This window comes from Pinus tabuliformis, chromosome 5_2 (assembly GCF_031772625.1).
Source record: "Pinus tabuliformis cultivar Carrire ecotype Pingquan chromosome 5_2, CPIR1, whole genome shotgun sequence".
In the NCBI taxonomy this organism is placed as follows: domain Eukaryota; kingdom Viridiplantae; phylum Streptophyta; class Pinopsida; order Pinales; family Pinaceae; genus Pinus; species Pinus tabuliformis.
The window spans coordinates 161,295,227-161,319,270 of record NC_142306.1 but is presented as its reverse complement, the minus strand read 5'-3'; the positions used below and the strand labels follow the sequence as shown (position 1 = coordinate 161,319,270).

Sequence of the window (24,044 nt, the reverse complement as noted above, 5' to 3'; positions counted from 1 at the left end):
TCTCTTGTGTAAATCTATCATGGGCCATTTCTCACGTGTAAATCCATCATGGACCATCTATGGGCTGAACATACACCATAGACCTCAAATCTCATGAGTCATAAGGCACCCCCAAACATGGTGTAAGCACTTTCAGAGTAACCTCGAAAGCTAACACACTTGAAAAATAAAGGTACACTTGCTTGTAAGAATGAAGGGCCTCTCTTAGACAAGGGACATTACTCCACGCAAATGGGAGCGAGTCACATTTGAGCTTAAGCTCATACTGAGTTTTCTTTTGTTTCTCGAGAATGAAGTTAGATCAAGTACATGAGCTTATTATTCCAAGTCTGAACAAGTTGACAGGATCCAATTTCTTGTTTGTCTCCCCATGTCACAACCCTAAAATGATGGGTGGCAATATGGTTGGGCAAAAAAAGGGAAAGAGAGTGATAAGGTTTCTCTTTCAATTAGATAATTGATTATGTTTCATAGTGGTTAGGGGATGAGAGGATGGAGGTGCGGAGGGAAGAGTTTTGAAGATCATCAGTGACTCCCCAAAATTTTAGAAGAGGTATTGGTCATTTTGTTTGGCATTTTAGTGGTTTCAGCTGGTGTTTTGGTCACTAAAAAAAATAATTCTAACACTAATATCTTACAATAAATAGAGAGCTTGTGTCTCCCTTAATGATGGCTCTTTTTGGCTTTATTTCCAAATTTGAAATTTATGAATGGTGGTTTGAACTTTGAAATGCATCACAATTTTTTTTATCGTGTTGGTCGTTTTGTTTGCATTTTAGTGGTTGCAGTTGTTTCAGCCAGTGTTTCGGTCACTAAAAAGAAAGATAAATTCTAACCCTAATGTCTTATAATAAACAGAGGGTTTGTGTCTCCCTTATGTTAGAATTCCATGCACCCCAGGCCTGGTCTATGTTTAGAGTCTAGAGAGAAAACATAAACACACTGAAATGCCTAACGTTAAAACAACTTTTGCACGGGAATATACCAGCAATTAGATCAATGCACTAGATTTCTTATAATTCCATTAATAAGATAATCCATAGGGGTGCTGTAGATGTCTCTTTACTACAGCATCTCCCAAAAACCTTCCTGTGGTCTCCTAGGGCTTTCCCAGCCCTTCCAAACAACACAGTTCGCCTTCAACTCAACACAGGCTACTCCTTAACCCTACTAGCAACCTTTGGTGCTCTTTACCAGCCATGGTCTTGCCCCTTAGGCCCTAAAACACAACGGTCTGCCACTTTTACCCTTTCAGCAGGCCCGGCCACTACACGGGCACCTTGGTCTGCTCCAAAACCTCATACAAGTCTTCCTCAACCTGCAGCCTGTAGCTTTCAACAGATCCCGCCCTTTCCGCAGGGTCAGGCCTCTTCCTTAACCAGCTTGGATGGCCCCAAAACAGGCCCGACAGCTTTCCTTCTGATGTGGCCTGTAATCTTGATCTTCAAACGACTCAGCCAACCAGCTTGGATGGCCCCAAAACAGGCCCGACAGCTTTCCTTCTGATGTGGCCTGTAATCTTGATCTTCAAACGACTCAGCCAGCCTTCTCACAGGCTCGGCTCTCTCTCTTATGCCCTGCAGGCTGCTACAGCAGCCCTAAACCAGCTCATCACTTTGGGTACAAAGCTCACAACTTGAGTGCAAAACCCACACACTCATAAAATTACACTTTATGAGTTTCTCTCACAAGCCTAGCACAAAGGGCATGTGACAGTACCTCTCAATGCTACCCAATTTCAACACCTTAATGATAACTCTTTTTGACTTTATTTCCAAACTTGAAATTTATGAATGGTATTTTAAAATTCTAATTTCTAACATCTAGTGTTTTTTTGTATAAATGTATACATACATATATGGATGTAGAGCTTGAATGGGCTTAATGTTTAAGAACGTCTGTTTCCTCCTAGGATGTCATTGGTTCAAATCCAGAGAGTCTAGAGTATGTACATCTCCATAGACTTTAGCAGTCACCCTGCTTAGAGGGGGTTCCCTTGTCCTACGAACAAGGGGGTTTCATACACCAATATGGTGTCTGGATTGGCTGTGACCTCAAAATTAGATTATGTATGTATTTATGTATATACTTGCTGTATCCTAGCAATATTGTATTTTTTTCCATATTTATTCTCGATACAATATCCATAACTGTGCAACTTAGTAAAGAATACTTAGTGTTTTGTGTAAGAATTTATGGAAGGATGTATATTTAAAATGTGTTTAAACTTTAAATATTCTCCTTTAATTCTGTGCCTTGCAGGAGCAAATGACGTTTCTATGATTCAGATGGCAGATGTTGGAGTAGGTATTAGTGGTCAAGAAGGACGGCAAGCTGTGATGGCATCAGATTTTGCTATGGGACAGTTTAAATTTTTGAAACGGTTATTACTTGTTCATGGTCATTGGAACTATCAACGTGTTGGGTATTTGGTGTTATACAACTTCTACCGCAATGCTGTTTTTGTTCTGATGCTTTTCTGGTAAATACTCTTGCCATATTCTTATTTTTCTCAAAGAATATGATTTTTTCTTCTGTAAACATGGATTTAGTGATCTCCAAGATATACATTTGAAGTTTGAGTCATCTGATTTACTGCTTCTTTCTGTTTTTTCTACTTTGTTTAGTTCTCCGGCTTGTGCTGCTTATATTGCTTACCTGGCCTTTTCCTCCTTACCTCATGCCTGCTTTGTATGATTGCCTGGAATCATTATAATAGCTTTGTTTTCAAGTGAGACCATTTTCATTCACTTTCAATTCCTGCTTCATTTTCAGATAGCTCTTTGAAAGTTTCTCTATTTTTTCATTTGATGACAATTATTACTTCTTAATGTGCATTATTTATATTTTGTTTTAGTACTTGATAGAGCTGTTGTCTAATTATGACAGGGTGAAAAAGTCATCATGCCTATCATAAGGAAATAGTTGGGTTGCTGTAATCTTTAGTTTCCAAAGAAAACCTCATGAGGAAACTCAAGGGATGCTTCTTCGCATTAATGGAAAGCATCCCTAGTAAACCTGTCTGCGTAGACTACTATGCACCACTGAAGGGGATTTGAACCAGGCACCTGCTTACACGGAGCTGTACAAATGCCTAACAAATATTGGAGACAACTGGTCTAGTTAGACCCTTCAGTGGTGCATAGTAGTCTATGCAGACTGGTGTGTATATATATATATATATTACAACCATACCAACCTCAAGGGTTTAACTCAACCAGTTGTCACCAATATCATTAGGCGTTTGGCTAGCTTGCACTTTGACTGTCACAATCTAACCTTACAACTTGCTATACAAACCTAATCCCTGAACCCAATTTGTAACCTTACAACTTTCTTAGTTGCATTAGTTGCCATGTATTCACCTCTATAGTTGAGAGTGCATTTACAAATTGTCTCTTGCTCATCCAATTGATTGCTTCTCCAAATAGGTTAAACACATAACCACTTGTATATCTTCTATATGTTGAGTTCTTTGCTAGGAAGATTGCACTTTGACTACCACAATCTATCCCCATAGCTCGTTGTACCAACCCAATACCTAAACCATAGTTTTAAAAACTAGAACCGGGGTTTGAACCGGCTGCCTATCTAACTGTGATTCGAACCGGAACTGGATCAAACTGGATCGAGTGGGATTCAATAAACCGGAATTGGAAAAAATACATAAAATAATTAATTTTAATGAAAAAATATTATTTTAAAGATTACAAACCATGATTCCAAACCATTATTGACAAAATATGAAACATCTTTTCATCTATATACCATGTAAGGTTGCATATATCAAAATGGTACTGAGTGCAATACATACCAATGATATCATTGACAAAATACATAACCAATGAGGCTTTAAATGGCCTCTAGAGTCCCAAAACAATGCTACAATGAGGCTCTAAATGGCCTCTTGAGTCCAAAAACAATGCTACAACTCAAGTTACTAGGCCACTAGCCTACTAGAAATCACTGATCAACATGATCACTCGTCAAACTCATCACTAATACTACACATGGGATCATCACTAGGAGCTACATAAACATCATCTAGCTCAGAGTTTGAGGACTCCTCAAACTCCTCTCCAACCTCAATAGTAGTACTAGTAGTAGCATGAGCAACATCACTAGGCCTAGCAAATATAGAAGCACGAGTTCACTAAGCTGCACGACCATTGCTTCCCTCATGAGTCACCATGTGCCATGCTTGGTCTTGTTGGTTCACTTCTTTCAGCTCTTGGTTCAACTACTAGATCTGCATTGGGATCAACACCCCCAAATCTATTAGACAACTCCAAACTAGCTCCAAGATGACAGAGAACCTCCAAACTTGTTGTGGCTCCAAAACTCATTGTTGTTTTAGAATTGTCCAAGCTCTCATATGCACACAAACACTAGAAATCAAATGTGTGAGGCAACTAGGAGTTTAGGCATCCTTTTATAAGCTTAGGGGGCCAAATTTAGAAGGGAACTTGCCATGGTTTGCCAAAAACCACCTGGGAGTCCAATTGACATGCCCAACCATGTCGCTTTCTAATTGACCAGTTTTTTTACAAAAATCAGTTGGTCAATTACAAATCTGACCGATTTGGTACCCAATCGGTCCTGACCAACCAACCAATCAAATTTGTTTGGCCGGTTTTATATCTCAGGGAGCTAACCGTCCGGTTTGAACGATTTTTAAAACTATGTTAAAATTGGCAACTAGGGCCAAACTCCATGTGGGTCATCTTATTAATGGCAACTGATATTTTTCTTGGATCCTTCTCATGGAGAGGTGTAGGATTGATCTAAAGATCATCCGATTTCGATAAGTATTCATGGAGATATGAATTTATTTGTGTTATGGGACAATTCGTCAAGGTCGGCCAACAACCAAATAAACCCCACATGTGCTCAACGTTTTAGTATAAATAGAGGTGCCTTGAAAGTCATTTGGACACACTCACTTGGGATCTCTTCCTCTCTACTTGTCTTTGGGTTTTAGTAGGAGAGATCTTAAGGGATAACGCTTCCCTAATGGAGAAAGGTTCTACGCTATCTAGATGGAGTGCCCTAGGCTCTATGCTGCCCTAATGAAGAAGCCCTAATCAGCCTTAACGCAGTCATGGAGGAGACTACTATAGCGTAGCAAGGAGAGGTTCTAAACTACCCTCAACGCTGGTCTAGAAGAGACCTAAGCTGCTGTCCTAAAGAAGAGACCTAGCCCTAGCCGTAGATCTAAATGGAGCCACAAACTAGCCCTAGCCGCAGTCATGATAAAAGCCCTAGCTGTAGGTAGAAAGGAGACTCAACCGCAGATGGAGGAGAGCTCTAACAACAGTAAAGGTAGAGGTCTAGCCATAGTTAAAGAAGGCTTAAATCCACAGTTAAGGAGGCCTATAAAGAAGGCCTAAATTCGCAGTTAGAGGAGGCCTAAGTCCGCAGTAAAGAGAGGCCAGATTCATAGCAATTGAGGAGACCTATACGGGGTACACAACTAGAAAAGGAGACCTAGCCATGTAAGAAGGACCCTGTGTGTGCTGTAGGTGACAACATGGAAATCTGTGTGCTGTAGGTGTTACAATGGGACAACAGTATAGCTGTACATGATGCAATACATGGACAACAAGGACACGAAACAGTAAATAGAGTAGCAAGGTACAACATGTCTAGTTGGGATAGCTAGTGCATGGAGCAACAAGGTACAACATGTCTAGATGGGACAACTAGTGCGTGGAGTAGCAAGGTACAACATGTTTAGGTGGGACAACTAGTGCATGGCGCAGCAAGGTACAACATGTCTAGATGGGACAGCTAGTATATGGAGCAACAAGGTACAACATGTCTAGATGGGACAACTAGTACATGGAGCAACAAGGTACAACATGTCTAAATGGGACAGCTAGTACATGGTGCAACAATGGTACTTGGGACAACAATAAAGCTTGATGGAACAAGCAAATGGGACAACAATATGGCAAACATGTAATGGCAATGTCACTAACAATGGGACAACAGTATGGTACATGGGACAACAGTGGCAGCATAAGGTGCAATAATATGATGTGTACATCATGGTCATGAGGTCCAACAATGTGATGATGTGTACAACATGGTCATGAGGTCCAACAATGTGATGATGGGTGCAACATGGTGCAACACGGTGAGGTGCATCATGATGACAAGATACAACACAATGACAGGTGAAGGAGTCACCTTGGAGAATCAGTTGAAGCAGCATGTATTCAACTGATCTTATGTAGAGATGATCTATTCTCTTATCTATAAAGTCTAAGTGTTGACTTCGGTTGTAAATGTACTATCTCTCTTTCTCTCTATCTCTGCTGAACTATTGAAGAACATATAAGAAGAATTGATCAAGGGTTTCCCCACATTGGGGTTTGTCCCTGGCTAGTGTCACATCTTGTGTCCTCTTGTCTTGGCTTGTCTTCTGCGATTTATGTTTATGTTCTATCTGCAGTTTACTTTAATGCTGATGTGATTGCTAATCTGGAAAAGATAATGAGCTAACTATGAAAATTAAAATAAATTGGTCTAAGCATAGAACATACCAAAAATTAACATGGTATTAGAGGCGAGGTGAAGACAAAGCCCAAGCAAGAGTGGAAGAGCCATCATCGAAGACAGTTGGGAAAGGACAAAAGGATCAGTGGATTCCTCATTCCTTTTCAAATTCACCAAGGGTGAAGTCAAAGCAGAGAATATTATCAGAATGGCGCAGCGGAAGTTTCTGATGGCGTACCTAAAAGATCACTTCAATGGGAAGACCAGATCTAAGGGTGGAAGGAAAGGCAGATGCCTTGGTTGCAATAAGTTCGACCATTATGCGAAGGAGGGTCCGAATAGTAGGGACACATCACTTGATGATGATAACAATCATTCCAGGGACATCTTCAATGATCAGAGGAATGATAGGTAATGCAGGTCATCAAGGAAATGGCCGACTCTTCAGAGAAAGCAAGGAACCCCAGGTATGAAAAATCAAATGTTGTTTTTGATAAGATAAAGAAGTGTTATCTTGTATTGGCCCTCTCCTTCAGATTCTTTAGGAATATGGCTTATTGATTGTAGTGCTTCAAGGCACTTCATCAGATAGAAGGGTGCTCTCTCTAATTTAGTAGAGATGGAAACAATCGTGGGATTATACTTGGATCCCTTGCCATCTATCTCGGAAAGGGTGTAGGAATTGTTACCCTCAATTGAATGAGGGTAACTCGATTCATTTACAAAATCTCTTTTATGTACTTGATCTCAAGAAGAACCTGGTGTCCATTTCGGAAATGGAAGTCAAAGCTTTCAGGGTGGCATTCATCGATGGAAAGGTACGTGTTTGAAAATAGAATTTTCAAAGACGCTTTTTCTCATGGGTTCAGGGTTGGCAATTTGTATCAAGTTGCAGGATGGTCCATTGGGGATCATGTCAATTGAAATATCTCATCTATAACACCAGAGGTCTACTTATGGGGCCCTACCCGATGTGAGTCAAATGGTGACAAGGATGCCTGAATTCAAGAAGAGCATGAAGGTACATGTCTGAGATGTACCAAATGAACATCCTACAAGGGGACCATTCCCCTTATGTAGTAGGTCCACAGGTTTGGAACAACCCGAGGAGTTTGAGATTCATGATCGGGAATCTCATGTATACAGGTGGAAGAAAGCCCTCTATGGCTTGAAGCAAAACACCTCGGGCATAGTATGAGAGGATTGATAGCTGCCCGATGAAGCTGAGATTCACTAAGAGTTGAACCGATCCAAACCATTGCTCGAAGGCTGTGGATGATAGACCTCTCATACCGGCACCTTCTAAGGACGACCTATTTCTTACAGGTGCAGACCCTCTCATTTGCAGAAGTAAGAGGGAGTTGGAATCCGAATGTGGAACGAAAAACTGCAAGCCCGTGACTACCTCGAGGATCTTAACTTTCAAGAATTTATATGGTAGTGATGCCGGACCAGATTTGGGAAATGCCTCCGAGTTTCATAAACTCATTCGCATTGATGTTCTTGGTGAACTTCTGTTCGGACATATGTTTTGCAATTAGCATGATGAGCTCATATATGGTTGAGCCTCATTGGATTGGTGCCAAGAATCTTCTGAGATATCTTGGGGCACAATCTCTCCTGAATTGAGATACACTGCCGGAAATGTGAAGCTGCATGATTATTCGAATGTTGACCAGGCAGGCAGTGTGGAGGATTGCAAGAGCACTTTTGGGTGCTGGTTCTCTTTGGATTTTGCTTCGATATCATGGATGAGCAGGAAGCAGAAGTCGGTTGCTATAAGCACCGCTGAGACCAAATACATAGCTACGAGTATGATCTCGTATGAAGCTACCTAGGTTTGGAATCTCTTGAGTGAGCTGTTTGTACACATGATGGATACCACCGTGATCTTTTGTGTCAACCAGGGGGGATTTGATTGTTGAGGAATCCCGTATTCTATGATTGCTCTAGCAGATAGACATCAGATACTACCTTATCAGGGATATGGTATGTCGATGAGCGAGGAGGCTCCATCGCATTGAGATTGATATACAGGTCTCAGACATTCTATCAAAGCCCCAGGGAAAGGTCAAATTTGTGACTTTCTTGAACGACTTGGAGTCGTTGAGAGACCCTCTTATCAGGGTTCTGCATGTTGCATGCATTGGGCCCTAGGAGCTCCGGGGGCTTGGAGTACTACTGGAGCAACACGCGACCATAAGGTGACTCACCCTCCCCTAATGTTGCGCTGTGTATAGGGTGAATGGCTCAACCTTCCCCTGTGATACCCCGAGGCGACTTAGGGACAGGATGATTAGTTCTCCTGTCGAGGCATCCTACCCATGCAGTTGGGACTCATGGGAAGTACCTCTCATCTGATCAATGAGCAGGGAAATGGGTTAGGGACCATAGTAGTACTATTGATGGACACATCGTTGTATCTACCGTACTCCCTATGCTAGGATGACCTCCATTGATCTGGGATTAGTATGAGTGGTTTGAGACACTCTCTTGTGATATTGATCTGGGATCAATAAAACTGACTTCGGGTCAGTAGAGAATGCTATGAGACATTCTTGATCAATTTTTCTTCTTCATGGTTCAGCAGAGCAGAGCAGTGCAGGGCTCTGATGGTAGAGATAGTACAGTAGGACATGTGGATAAGAGGATGGAGTTTTCCCTAGTTGAGAGGGAGTGTTAAAATTGGCAACTAGGGCCAACTCCATGTGGGTCATCTTATTTATGGCAGCTGATATTTTTCTTGGATCCCTCTCATCGAGAGGTGTAGGATTGATCTAAAGATCATCCGATTCCGATAAGTATTCATGGAGATATGAATTTATTTGTGTTATGGGACAATTCGTCAAGGTTGGCCAACAACCAAATAAACCCCACATGTGCTCAACGTTTTAGTATAAATAGAGGTGCCTTAAAAGTCATTTGGACAGACTCGCTTGGGATCTCTTCCTCTCTACTTGTCTTTGGGTTTTAGTAGGAGGAGAGATCCTAAGGGATAACGCTGCCCTAATGGAGAAAGGTTCTACGCTATTTAGAGGGAGTGCCCTAGGCTCTACGCTGCCCTAATGAAGAAGCCCTAATCAGCCTTAATGCAGTCATGGAGGAGACTACTATAGCGCAGCAAGGAGAAGTTCTAAACTGCCCTCAACGCTAGTCTAGAAGAGACCTAAGCTGCTGTCCTAAAGAAGAGACCTAACCCTAGCCGCAAATCTAAATGGAGCCACAGACTAGCCCTAGCCACAGTCATGATAAAAGCCCTAGCTGTAGGTGGAAAGGAGACTCAGCCGCAGATGGAGGAGAGCTCTAACAACAGTTAAGGTAGAGGTCTGGCCGCAGTTTAAGAAGGCCTAAATGCACAGTTAAAGGAGGCCTATAAAGAAGGCCTAAATCCGCAGTTAGAGGAGGCTTAAGTCCACAGTAAAGAGAGGCCAGATTCATAGCAATTGAGGAGACCTATACGCAGCTAGAAAAGGAGACCTAGCCACGTAAGAAGGACCCTATGTGTGCTGTAGGCGACATCATGGAAATCTATGTGTGTTGTAGGTGTTACAGTGGGACAACAATATAGCTGTACATGATGCAATACATGGACAACAAGTACATGAAACAGTACATGGAGCAGCAAGGTACAACATGTCTAGTTGGGACAATTAGTGCATGGAGCAGCAAGGTACAACATGTGTGGATGGTACACTAGTGCATGGAGCAACAAGGTACATGTCTAGATGGGACAGCGAGTACATGGAGCAGCAAGGTACAACATGTCTAGATGGGACAACTAGTACATGGAGCAACAAGTTACAACATGTCTAAATGGTACAGCTGGTACATGGTGCAACAAAGTGCAACAATGGTACTTGGGACAACAATGAAGCTTGATGGAGCAAGCAAATGGGACAAAAGTATGGGAAACATGGAATGGCAATGTCACAAACAGTGGGACAACAGTGGCAGCATAAGGTGCAACAATATGATGTGTACAACATGGTCATGAGGTCCAGCGATGTCATGATGTGTACAACATGGTAATGAGGTCCAATAATGTGATGATGGGTGCAGCATGGTGCGGCAAGGTGAGGTGCAACATGATGACGAGATGCAACACAATGATAGGTGAAGGAGTCACCTTGGAGAATCAGTTGAAGCAGCATGTCTTCAACTGATCTCATGTAGAGATGATCTATTCTCTTATCTAGAAAGTCTAAGAGTTGACTTTGGTTGTAAATGTACTATCTCTCTCTCTCTCTCTTTGTTGAACTATTGAAGAACATATAAGAAGAATTGAGCAAGGGTTTCCCCACATTGGGGTTTGTCCTTGGCTAATGCCACATCTTGGGTCCTCTTGTCTTGGCTTGTCTTTTGCGATTTATGTTTATGTTCTATCTGCAGTTTACTTTAATGCTGATGTGATTGCTAATCTGGAAAAGATATTGAGCTAACTGTGAAAATTGAAATAAATTGCTCTAAGCATAGAACATACCTAAAATTAACAAACTAGGACCTAAACAAAGTCTCTATAAACATACTAATTCCTTTATTGCATAAGTGACTGTGATGTATTCAACTTCTATAGTTGAGAGTGCCACTACAAACTTCCTTTTTCATTATATATATATATATATATATATATAGAGAGAGAGAGAGAGAGAGAGAGAGAGAGAGAGAGAGGTTGGAGACAACTCAAAGCACTGAAAATATAGAAAAACTCTATCACAATCCTCTAGCATATTTTTTATCATTAAAGGATAATGTGCTGGTACCGAGCCAACACAATTACATTGATTCTAGGAAAGAACGTTCACAAGGACACAAACTAGAATGCAAACAAACATAATTGACCCCTTTTAACTAGGGAGGATTGCTACCACAAAATCTAACACCTTAGTGCAAAGCCTCACTAAGTACTCTAGGTTAAGGGAAAAAATTGTATCGATCACCATTGTCACCTTAGTAACTGTTCCCTTACTATTTTGTGGTTGGACAATATCCTCCCAGGCAGGCTTCCCCAACAGGTCTTAGAGAATAGATAACCCAAGTACTCCTAGGTTAAATACCTGCTAATGGTTTAGTTAATAAAAACACCAAAGGATAATGTTCAGTGAGTAAGGCTTCGAGTGAGATGAGCTGTATTTCCAAGGTAACGAGATCAGAGGACCCTATGGTCAAATCTAGAGGGTTTAATGAGTCTTGGAGAGGCTCAAATAAGTTCCAAAACACACGCCACATTTAAATTACAAATTGCTAGTATAAAATAGGGTTTTTAGCAGCACAATTTACAACATGCAAGATTTACAATATCAATAAACATAATAGTCCAAAAGTGATAATAGACAAGTGGGAACAAAAGGGCTATTTAATGAGTCAACTAGGAAATAGATTACAACAATATTCAATGGTTGAAAACACATGAAACAACAATAAAACCCTAGACGACAGTCGTAATTAATAGTTGAAGAATGCATGTAAAATATTATTTATGCATTTCCAATTTAGTACATACAGGGCCTAACCCTAATAGTATAAGGTCCAAGGTATCTTATGCTATTAAATGTAGATTTTGGCATAACCTAACCCTAATTTACCCTATAAAATGTAAAAGATAAAATTTAGGGTTCTAAATTTAAAAAAGAGGATTGACACACTAGTGGACTAGTGCCTTTCTCAATCAAGGGGCTCATGGAGTCTAAGGCAAGGTTGATGGAAGAGGACTAATGGAAGAGGGTTATGAGAGAGAAAAGGCTACAATGAGGTTTCCCTTCATCACAAACCCTAGCTTCTTTCAATCAATTGGAGATAAAAAAGCGAGGAAGCTATACTAGGGTTCCTTTATGGGAGCTTGATGATAATATTGCAAAAGGATATGTTAGAGACATAAAAAATTGAACACATATGGGTGGAAATTCTAGTGAAGCCCTTATTCACAACAAATACAAGATGGAAGAAGTTGCTTACAATAACTTGAGATGTTAGAGATGTAAAAAATTGAACACGTGGGTGGAAATTTTAGCGAAACCCTTATTTTACAATAAATACAAGATGGAAGAAGTTGCTTACAATAACTTGCACAAAGTCACCACAAAATCACCAGTCATCATCCAAGATAAAAATCCATCTAATTACAATATCCTCCCCAAGACAATTTGGTCATTCGATGCTCCATAGCGACGAAGGAAAAAAAGACAACTAGTGCACACTCTCCAAATGTGTGAATGAGTGTGTTACATTGATCTCTCACTAAATTGACTTCCCTATATTTATATGAGTGCAACCAAGTCAATTTTGCTTTAAAATTGACTAAAAGCCCTAAAATAATAAAATATGTGATCACAATTTTTTGAATTGATTTACGCAGTGCATTATATTAGATATCATTTTTGGGATTCAAGCCCTGGAAGTGATTATTGACGCTATGCGATTTATTTCACCAGTTTCAATCCCGCTTCTTCACCCCTGTGAGCATCACCCGATGCAATGAGTGCTAAGTGAACTATTCAAATCATGAGAAATTAGTCACTTACGACTACCTCTCATGGAAATGGTCATACGTGAATGACTTACTTAACGTAGTTGAATCCCAAAAATGATATCTAATATAATGCATTGCGTAAATCCCCTATACTTAAATTCAAAAAAGAGTGAAGGGATCTCTACTTGAATGGTTCATGAGGCACAATACTTGCTAAGGTTTTGCAAATGGGGTAGCAAGCTAAGTGGGCTTGATTGTGGGGAAAACTCCACAGTTAAGCGCGCTTGAGCCAGAGGAGATCTGGGATGGGTGACCTCCCGGGAAGTCCTGGTTACCGGGTGCAAGCCCCGAAAGTGATGATTGACGCTATATGATTTATTTCACCAGTTTCAATCCCACTTCTTCACCCCTGTGAGCATCACCCGATGCAATGAGTGCTAAGTGAACTATTCAAATCATGAGAAATTAGTCACTTACGACTACCTCTCATGGAAATGGTCATACGTGAATGACTTACTTAACGCAGTTGAATCCAAAAAACGATATCTAATATAATGCACTGCGTAAATCCCCTATAATTAAATTCAAAAAAGAGTGAAGGGATCTCTACTTGAATGGTTCATGAGGCACAATACTTGCTAAGGTTTTGCAAATGGGGTAGCAAGCTAAGTGGGCTTGATTGTGGGGAAAACTCCACAGTTAAGCGCGCTTGAGCCAGAGGAGATCTGGGATGGGTGACCTCCCGGGAAGTCCTGGTTACCGGGTGCAAGCCCCGGAAGTGATGATTGACGCTATGTGATTTATTTCACCAGTTTCAATCCCACTTCTTCACCCCTGTGAGCATCACTCGATGCAATGAGTGCTAAGTGAACTATTCAAATCATGAGAAATTGGTCACTTACGACTACCTCTCATGGAAATGGTCATACGTGAATGACTTACTTAACGCAGTTGAATCCCAAAAATGATATCTAATATGTGATCACAAGTTAAGTAGGTCACAAACCGACTTCAAAGATAGCTATTTCAATGATAAAACATAAAAATAAGCCTCTTTTTGACCCATGCGTGAGCAAAAAGGGCCCCAAGGGTGATGCCATCCTCTAAAAGTGCATATTTCCACCAAAATATGCCATGGATGAGTCAAAAAAAGGTTTCCTCACCAAAAGAAAGATCTCTTCATCACAAGGCTCCCTCAATAAGACATCATCATGAATCAAGCCCACGCCCTCAATCCCAACCGCATGAAGAGGACATTATAAGGCTAGGGCATGATAACATCATCTAGGGAAATGTACCATACCCTCCAGAGGGATCTTAACTTTTAAGTCATCATCATCATCATCATCAAATCAGCACAAAAACAAGGCAATGTCCATCAAGAAAGTGCAATGCCAGCTTGGGGATGCCCTATCATTTTTGAGGCACATTAGATCTCTAGGTAACGTTCTAGCTTAGATGTGTAGTGTTTTAGGTTCTGGAGGGAGAGCATAGTGTCACCAACAATGTTGGATTCACTCCAAGGTCAATGCTTCTCAAAAGGCGGTCAATGTCTTGGCTCTGGTGCCAAGTGTGGTCATCAAATGGGGCTGGATATCCTGTTTGAAGTGTTGGAGAAGCTTCACACAATTCCTAAAGGGATGGTAGTTGTTCATGGGAGCAAGCATCTAAAAAATACTCAGAATCAAGTGAGTTTGTCATCATGGGTGAAAAAGCCATAAGAGTATCATAGTGGGCCATATCTGATGCAAAAGGCATTCAAGTACTTCATAATAAACAATTTTTTTGTCATATGCCTCAAGGCATTCAAAAATGTTCTCTATAGCCTGATTGAGCATAACAATTTTGCATACATGCCTTACATCTCATTGAACTAAATAAAAACAAAATTGTTTTTTGATTTGGAAGGACACATATTACATCTTTCAATGGTGGGATCTGAAAACTGTCCACTATTACAAAACCATGAGTTGTATTAACCAATTTTGCACAAAGCGGGGACGCTTTTTGGAAGCGAAGCATCATTTTCCAAAAATCTAGGAAGCGAAGCATCTACTATATAATATATATTGCATTTATAGTAAAAAATCCAAAATACCAAATTAGTTGTAGATGTGAAAACATGCATATTTGTACATAAATCAAGATAGATATGGCATCCATTGTACATCAATGATTAATTATTCAAGCATCAACCATATAGAATCTAGATTCTTCTCCTCTTGTCTAGCCTTTTGCCTCTGTGGTGGATTGTCTAGGGATATTAGTTAACATTGCCCAAGTTTGGTCAAACTACCTAATACAAGCCTTAAAATATGGTAGAAAAAGCTTAACATGCTTGATCAATGATTCTGACTTGATTGAAAGGTAATTTTTTGCTAAGGCCATGACAAAAGAGCTCAACAATTAACACCACACGCACTAGGGTATATATAGGGCTTTGTGCTCTTGATTAAATGTCAATCACATACCCTCATACATTATATAATCTAATGAAATGCCACAATCCCATTGATCCTGAATTCTTGAAAATTGTTAAGTCTGTTGAATTTTGAATAGGATATGAAATTCTATTTTCTCCGTATGAAGTCCGATGACGCTGGAACCACTTTCAAACATCTTGTGTCATTTCATGTTAATGTTTAAAGTTTAAGTAAAATATCACTTTTTCTTTGAGAATTTAACATTACCATGAGGGAGCATCTAGGAAGCATCTAAGGAGCATCAAGGGAGCACCTTGGGTGTCTTGGAAGCCCCAACCCAACTTAAGTCAAAGAAAAAATAAAAAAAATTTAGAAATCGGGTCCTTGCGGAACCGCCTGTCTCCCTCTAGATCTGCTCGCGATCCGCGCTTGAACCTCCACAGATCCGCGATGGATCCTTTTTCGGATCTGCAGATTGGGAATCTGCAACCACGGATCGGGCCAGCGTGGTTCTGGATTTCCAGGAATCGCCTCAAAACGGCAAAATCAGATCTGCGGTTCTGCTGGACGATCGCCTAAGGATCAGTACGGGACGTTGTTCTGGCCTTGGATCCTCGGGGAGGGGGAAGGGTTGTGCAACACTGGTATTAACAACAAATATGACTGTTCATGGCCTTAAAAGACAAATACATCTTTCAGAAGATTGGAAGCAAGAATCTGTCCACTTTAATAATTTTATACCCAAGGTGCATTAGAGAAACCATTTGTATGCCCATCTTGAACGATGGAGATGGTCCACCGCACTTGAGTCTCAATGCCTTTTTTTAAAGGCTATCAGCTACGTTATTCCTGTCCCTGTGTATATGATACAAAAAGATGCGTGAGAAGGCTGGCATTCTTGTTGTATATCATCAAAAAAAGCTGTAAGGTGAAATTTTTGAGGGATGCTTCCTTTCTTAAGGATTGCATAATGAAAAGAGAATCCCAAAAAAATTGCAACTCTATAATACGATATTCTTGAGCCAACTGTAGGGTTAACTTGATAGCCATCAGGTCACAATAATTGTCAGTTTCCTGCCCAATTCTAGCTTTGAAGGCTATACTGTTATTTGAGGAAAGATACGGGATCCCTCCTGAATCTCCTTTTTTGGGGTTCCCTTGAGAAGCACTATCAAATTCTTTTTCTGTATACCTCCCATGAATGAATTTTTATTAAATAGTAGTTCTATATAAACAATTATTGTTAATGTATAAACAATTATTGTTAATGTAATGGAGAAAAAGAATAGAAGAGATGACTGTTAGTGCAACTGTTACTTGCACATTCAAAAGCCTGAAGGCCCTGCAGTGTTACCTGCTCGGGCATTGCTTTCATCAGGAGTTTTCCTGTTATGGAAAAGCTTCTTTCCTTGAATAGTTGCTCCATGCAATGAGACATTACATTAGTCACCTCTATACCTTTTTAGACAATCAGAAGCAACAAATCTAAGCATGAATTGGTCTTCCATTTCTACCTTGTTTGAGTGGCAGAATATATCTATATATTTTTTATACAGAAATATAGTCCCTCGCCCACTTGTTAGACATTCCAAGTGAAGGCACTGGTGCCATTACAGCCCCCTGTGGATTCCCTTCCTTTTCCTCAGTTTTCTGGATGGAGGATGGTAGTAACTGTCAGCCAAAATACCGGCTGGTAACCCAAGGGACTCAATGAGATTTGATCCCAACATCTCTATGAACTTTTGCAGTAGAACATCTACCAATTGAGCTAACCCTTGGGGCAAAGAGGGCATTTAAAACCAGCAAATACAAGACACAAGTTGTCTCCTGAAAATACAAAGCTGTGACTGTGTAGATTTCACAGAGGTCTATCTTTAGCAATAACCAGCTTTAAGTAGAACAATGAATAACTTCCTTCAGTCGAGTATATTGAAATAAAAGTTGCATTGTGAAGTGCTGTACTGAGAAAACCGCTTTCATCAATTTATGATCAGCAGGGAATCACCATGGATTTGTAAGTGGGAAATTCCTTTTACCTGAGCCAAACACGAAACAAATTCAAGTGCTAATAATTCGTGGAAATTATTTTATTCATTGTCAATACCAGCAGAAAAAGAGATGTGATTATTTGAGAGATTTAGGATTCTTTCTGCTCCTCTGGAGATTTCCGTGGGAGGTCCCATCAAAATATTCCAAAGGCATTTCCTTGTTTGTAGTTTCTTGGGGATATGTTTTGGAATGGGAGAAATCTTTTCTGGAGGGAAGGCAAAGAGTATATTCAGACTTTGCAGGGCACATTGCAATGGTAAATTAATGAAAATGACTTGATTTCCCTCATGTAAATAGAGGGAGTCATTTTTTGGATCATCATCACACACATTCATCTCCCTTTTCTTGAGTGTGCACTAGCTTTTTTCTCTTTTCTTCTTGGATGCAATGGTCGAATAGTGGTGCAAATTTTCTTGGTGAGCATATTTCTGCATGGAGAGACTATCCTTTAGATTGATGTAGTGATTCTTACTTGAATTGTGTAAGTTTAATGCTATTTTCTTCCATTTTGCATGCCTTTTTATGAAATTAGGGTTATCTTGTCCCATATTAAAAAGAGCAATATCTTTTATGAACTTTTGTTTCGATGTGATTATCGAAAATTTTTCATTTAAGAATCCATCAAAGGGGCTTGTTTTATGCATCCTTTGAATTTAATTTCCTATGAAAGAAATTTCTAGGGTTTCTAAGAGAAGTAAATTAGGATTCCATCCTCTCTATCCAAGTCCTTCCATCATTGGCCTCACTCTAATTGACTCCATTGCCCAATTGAATTAGAGGCACTAGTCTAATTGTGGGCACCTTTTAAATTTTTTCCCTTTTCTTTAATTCTTAGTAACTAGGTTAGGGTTGGATTCGGGTTTGCATTTAATAGCATTTTTGTTCCTAAATATTATTTTCCTCTAGGTGTAAATTGCATTTATTAATATTTGAGAACAAAATCTTGTATTTATTGCATGTTTTTACCCCAAATTTAGGGTTGACATTTAGGGTTTATATTGTTGTTCTATGTATTTTTAACCATTAAAAACCTAAAGTTGGCCAATCCCTTGTTTACTGCTGTAATACCCTTTAATTCTTTGTTGATCTCATCATTTATAGGCTATTTCTTTGCTGTTATACACTTTTGCATCTTTTAAATATGCATATCATAAAAACTCTAGTTTATAACAACTTTTCTTTAGTTTATTGGGCTTGGTGGAAAGTGAACTTGCACATTTGTAACTCTTATTTGGGCCTCCAAGACCTTGCTGGTACCTTCTCCCATAACCATTAGACTCTTATCACCCATAAGCCCTCTTTTTTTGAAGACTTTTCTAGGTGATTTATTTGCAAGCTCCTTAGAGAGACATTTGTCTCAGAACCCTAGTCATCTAACCTCTAAGTCTTATCAGGAAAGTATCCCTCATGGGGGATAACATTCAACAACAAAACAGTAGGAGAAAGGCCACTAAGGTGACAATGGTGTCTAATTTCTTTGTTTCCATAAGACCTGGATTTCCTAGTGAGGCTTTGCACTAGGCTTGCTAGATTTTGTGGTAATAGTCCCCACAACTTCCATAAAATTTTACTTCTTGGCACATACTTTAAATTGTTGCCCACGACTCTTCTCTCATGCCCTTCATTCATTGTGGTGGACCCATCCTCATGTCTTATGAATAAATGGTATCATGAGTCATGACCACTATAAATCTATGCTAAGAAAACTCAAATGAGATTTAATGGCTAGCCATTCATCTTGAGATAGTCACAACCACCCATAAGAAGTAATACTGCCATCTTAGATTGAAGAAATGCAAGTTCTTAGTCACTAAGAGAAGGGAGCTTCACACAACTCTTGACATGTCTTCACACCTTCTCTCATGGGAAATGACCATTGGTTGACATTGACCCTGACATTTGCTAGATCACTGCCTCTTCTCTTTATGAATTTTTCGACCATCCACCCATTTTTATGTATCCTCTCATCCTCTTGTCATCTCTTTTCCCTTGAACTTATCCAAAGACCCACCCATATACTTAACACTAGTAAGTTTGTTGACCTTAAAGGTTTATAGTTTGTAATATGTATTCTACAAATATCAGATGGGATCCTTGTATTGCCTCTTAGATGTCCATTTCAGATATGTTTTTTTGTTTTGGTTTCCACCTAAGTTGCATGAAACGTTGGAGAAGGGTCAGTTTTCGACCGGAAACGAAACAGAAACGAGGAAAATCGTACCATACGGCCTAGAAACTTGTTTCTGGCCGTATTGACCTGTTTCTTGAGGAGGAAACGTGTCCAGTACGGTCGAAAACGAGTTTCCAGGCCGCACAACAGAGTTTCCTCTTCCAACTTGACATTTTCTTGTATTTTTTTAATATTTTATCTTCTAATTTTTTATTGGGCAACCAAAGTGACTTCTAGTTGCTTCTAGATATCTCTCTCAAGCTATAAAAGTGACCCTCGCCTCATTCTCTCATCACACAATTGAGCAAGTTGTTTCTCTTGGAGACAGACGATTTTAGCAAAGGAGAAGAGAGGAAGAGAGCAGTGGTTTCAGCTAGGGTGTTTTCAACAATGAGCAAAGGAGATTTCAGCAGCAAGAGAAAGAGATTTCAGTAGCAGATTTGGAGTGCAGAGTTTCTGGCTATGGCATTCTTGGCTTTTGGCTCAGCTACAACCATATTTCTCTTGTCTTTTCTAGCATTTTGGGGTAGCTTCAGCTACAGAAAATTAATTTGGGTAAGCAACATTCATTTTCTTAGTTTTTTCCTACTATTTCTTCAATTTTTGGAGGGTTTATGTTGCCAAAAATATGAAAGACGTTTTTTATTTACAATTTTTTTTTTCTTTGCAGCAATGGCTTCCAACCAAAGTTCAGAATATTATCCTCTTTGGAGGCATGTTCAAAAGCTTAAAAAATGTGGAGGTGGTTGCTCATGGGAATGGTGATGTAATCTTTGCAATAATTCGTACAAGGGCTCCTACCCAAGAGTGAAGGCACATCTTTTGCATGGAGGAGGACAGGGGGTTGTAGCCTTGTAGGTTGCACAAAAACAACAAACCCATTGGCAAGGAGGGCATATCAAAGAGAGCAAGATGAGGCGAATGTTATTAAGAGAAGGCATGATGAGCTTAGTCAAGCTACTCAAGCTCCGTATAACATTGAGCCAAGGATTGTAGTTGAAGCAAGAAAGAGGAGAGCCAATGTCACTCAACGACGTGAACAACCAACACCCAAAGATACCAAAGGGGCATCCCCTTTAGTTAGTTCAGGATAGTAGAATTGCTAAATTGGTGAATGTGCAAGCGAGAGAAGAAACTGATTCCAGAGTGGCTAGGTGCATTTATGCATGTGGTATCCCATTCAATGTTGTTCGCTCTCCTTACTGGCAAGATATGATAAGGGAAATTAACAAAGCTCCTCAAGGGTACAAGGGGCCCAACTATGAGAAAGTCAGAACTTAGCTTCTCAAAAATGAGAAGGTGCTTGTGGAGGATATTTTATCACCAATTCGTTTTTCCTGGAGTAGCCCTGGGGTTACCATAGTCTCAGATGGATGGACAGATACAAGGCACAAACCATTGATAAATATCATTGCCACTTCCCCCAAAGGAGCAATGTTTATCAAGGCGGAAGACTACTCAAGAGAGGTAAAAGATGCACAGTTCATTGCTGATGTTATTATAAAAGCTATTGAACAAATAGGGCGTAACAAGGTGGTGCAAGTTATCACGGATAATGCACCAGTTTGCAAAGATGTAGGTTTAATTATTGAGGGGAGGTATGACCACAACTTTTGGATACCATGCATTGTACATAATCTGAATCTGATCTTAGAGGAGATCGACAACAAAGTTTCATGGATAAAGGAAATCACAGGGGAAGCAAGGGAGATTGTCAAATTCATCACTAACCACCACCAATCTCAGGCAATATTTCGGGAGTACTCCAAATTGGAGTTGTTAAAAGTTGCTGAGACAAGATATGCCTCAAACTTTCTGATGTTGTGCCGCCTTGTTGAGGTTAAGCATGCATTAGTTTCTATGGTGGTGAGTCAACTTCGGATTGAGTGGAGACAAGCAGATTCAGAAAATCATTTTGCTGATTTAGTCAAGAAAACCATTGTTGATAGGTGGAACAATTTCAACACTCTATTGCACACTTTAGCACATGCCTTGAACCCCAAATTTTATGATGAGGAGCTTATTGCTCAAAGCAATGGGAAGAGGAAGACACCCCATAAGGATAGAGAGGTGGATAATAGGGTGAAAAAAGCCCTTATGAGAATGTTTCTTGCTCATCTACACAAGGGAGGTAAAGGAAGAATTTGCCAGTTTTGCTGCAAGAATAGTTGATTATACAAATATATCAACTTTGGAGGAGAGAAGCACCATGAATCTAGTTAGGTGGTGGATTTGTCATGAAGCAAATGGTGTACATTTGCAAAACCTTGCCATTTGTATTCTTTCACAAGTGGCAAGCTCTTCATCAATAGAAAGGAATTAGAGCACTTATGGTTTTATTCATTCTGTGAAGCGCAATAGGTTGGGCTCACAGAAGGCAGAGGATCTTGTTTATGTGCACTCCAACCTTCGCCTTGCATCTCGTAGGGGTCCAGAATACAACAATGGTCCTTCTAAAGAATGGGATGTGGATGCAGAAAGTCCTGATTTGGATCTCTCTCTTGCTGCCCTGAATATTGAGGTCCAGCCTGGAAGTGGAATTGGCCCATCATCTTCTTTAGCACCACCATCCACTGTTGAGCATGCTTCTGCTTCTATTTTTGATGACGATTATGATGATGAGGATTAGTCTTTTGTCTTTATAGTTCTTGCAGCCTTATAGTCTTTATTGTACTTGCAGCCTCATATATATAATAAAGGCTGATTTTGAGATTTGGATATATAATAAAGGTTGATTTTGGATATTCCGATATTGTTATTTTCATTATGTGATCATTCATGAGTAAATGTGATGTAAATTTAATCATAATGTTTAAACTTTAAATGTAATAAATTATAATGTATCATGTATGCTTTATGATTGCACATAACATTTCTTAAATGTCCTAAATTCTAATATATATATATATATATATCTATATATATTCGGGTTTCCGTGTTTCCAAAATTTGGGGGGATCGCGTTTCATACCCGTCCAGGGAATATATATATCTATATATATTCGGGTTTCCGTGTTTCCAAAATTTGGGGGGATCGCGTTTCATACCCGTCCCCGTTTCCCTGTTTTTTGCAACTTAGGTTTCCACCCTTCTTGGTTCCAGAATATCATTTACCCTATATACAAATTAGGAAATGCTCCAGATCGTAATAATTATATGATTATTGCGATTGGTCATGCATTTACTAAACTTTATATCATAACTCCTAATCTTGACCTTTCCAATTGGTTTGAGTAGTGTGAGTGGAGAGCTAGGGTCCAAGTAGGCTTAAAGAGGAATTACTAGATAGTGGATCATATATTCATTCTTTGTGCTATCAATGAGGAGGCTAGGTAGAGGTCCTCAAAGGTCGACGATTGCTTCATTGAATTTTGTAAAGCCTTTACATTTTATCCACACATTTAATTATTGAGAAATATCATAACCGTGGGGTGCTCAGTCTTGTTGTTGTTGTAGTAGTGTGGCTTTATGAGACATTGGTGGGTTGTTTTTGCACATTCCATTGCCTTTTTGAGAGGTTTATGGCTGTGTTGTTGGGAGTGAATGCAAAGTGGGAAGCACCTTTCAAAAGCTTTCAAGCGTAGAGCATTTTTTTATATAATATATATTTTAATATATTTTGATGCATATAGAATGTCAAACTCGCTGCAGAAAACATGAAAGCATAGATTTTAGGATTGGATTAATGTTAAATTATTAAAGCATCAACCAAGTGGCATACATATAATATTTATTGTCTACCAATCCTAAGTTATCATTGTCATTGAATGACCAACCATAACATCTATCTTTAAATTTTAATAGATAACATTTATGATCAATAGAATATAACATATAACATCAACCATAAAATGAAATGGAACTTCATATTCATGACCAAAGAGTTGTAATATGTAGTTAATAGTTCAAAGGTAGTTTCAAAATTAAAACTTAAATTGTTGTATAATGTTTACAAAATAGGCCAATAAAGAGAAAGTAATAAGTTATAGAAACTAGATTCTAAACAACAAAAATTCAAATTAATATCCTATCTATTAAGCTTTCCTGTTGCCACGAGGAACTTTTTCTTTTACATTTTCTTTTCCTGTGATCTATGAACAAGAGTAGTAGTAGGTGGAAGTGGTCATTAAAAACGACCATGAGCTACATGGCCCCCACACAATGTTGGAGGTGGTGAAGCTAAAAGAAAATCTACTATGTTTAAATCTACTATTGGATTGGGGGTCATCCTTACTACATGATCACCATCATGAGTCCGATAAATATCACCCAAAATTTTTGCTTCCAAGTATTCTAAAACTATGTTTCCATCCCCCATATTAGGCTCCTTTAGATTGTTGTCCAAAGTTACATATGTTGTATCATTTTTCACTACCTTACAACAATGAGTAATCAACCTCAAGTTGCAGTGCAGATAAACCAAGATTCTTGCTCGA

At 39.5% G+C, this 24,044-nt stretch overlaps 1 protein-coding gene across 4 annotated transcripts in view; it reads left to right on the top strand.

Moving 5' to 3' along the window:
* Positions 1-24,044, top strand: part of LOC149158027 (phospholipid-transporting ATPase 1-like) — a 75,124-nt gene that overhangs the window by 38,794 nt on the left and 12,286 nt on the right. For all 4 annotated transcript variants that reach the window (XM_089436092.1, XM_089436091.1, XM_089436094.1 and 1 more), the window contains one exon: positions 2,263-2,482. In XM_089436092.1, the coding sequence (XP_089292218.1) occupies positions 2,263-2,482 (220 nt within the window). The remainder of the gene's footprint in view (positions 1-2,262; positions 2,483-24,044) is intronic.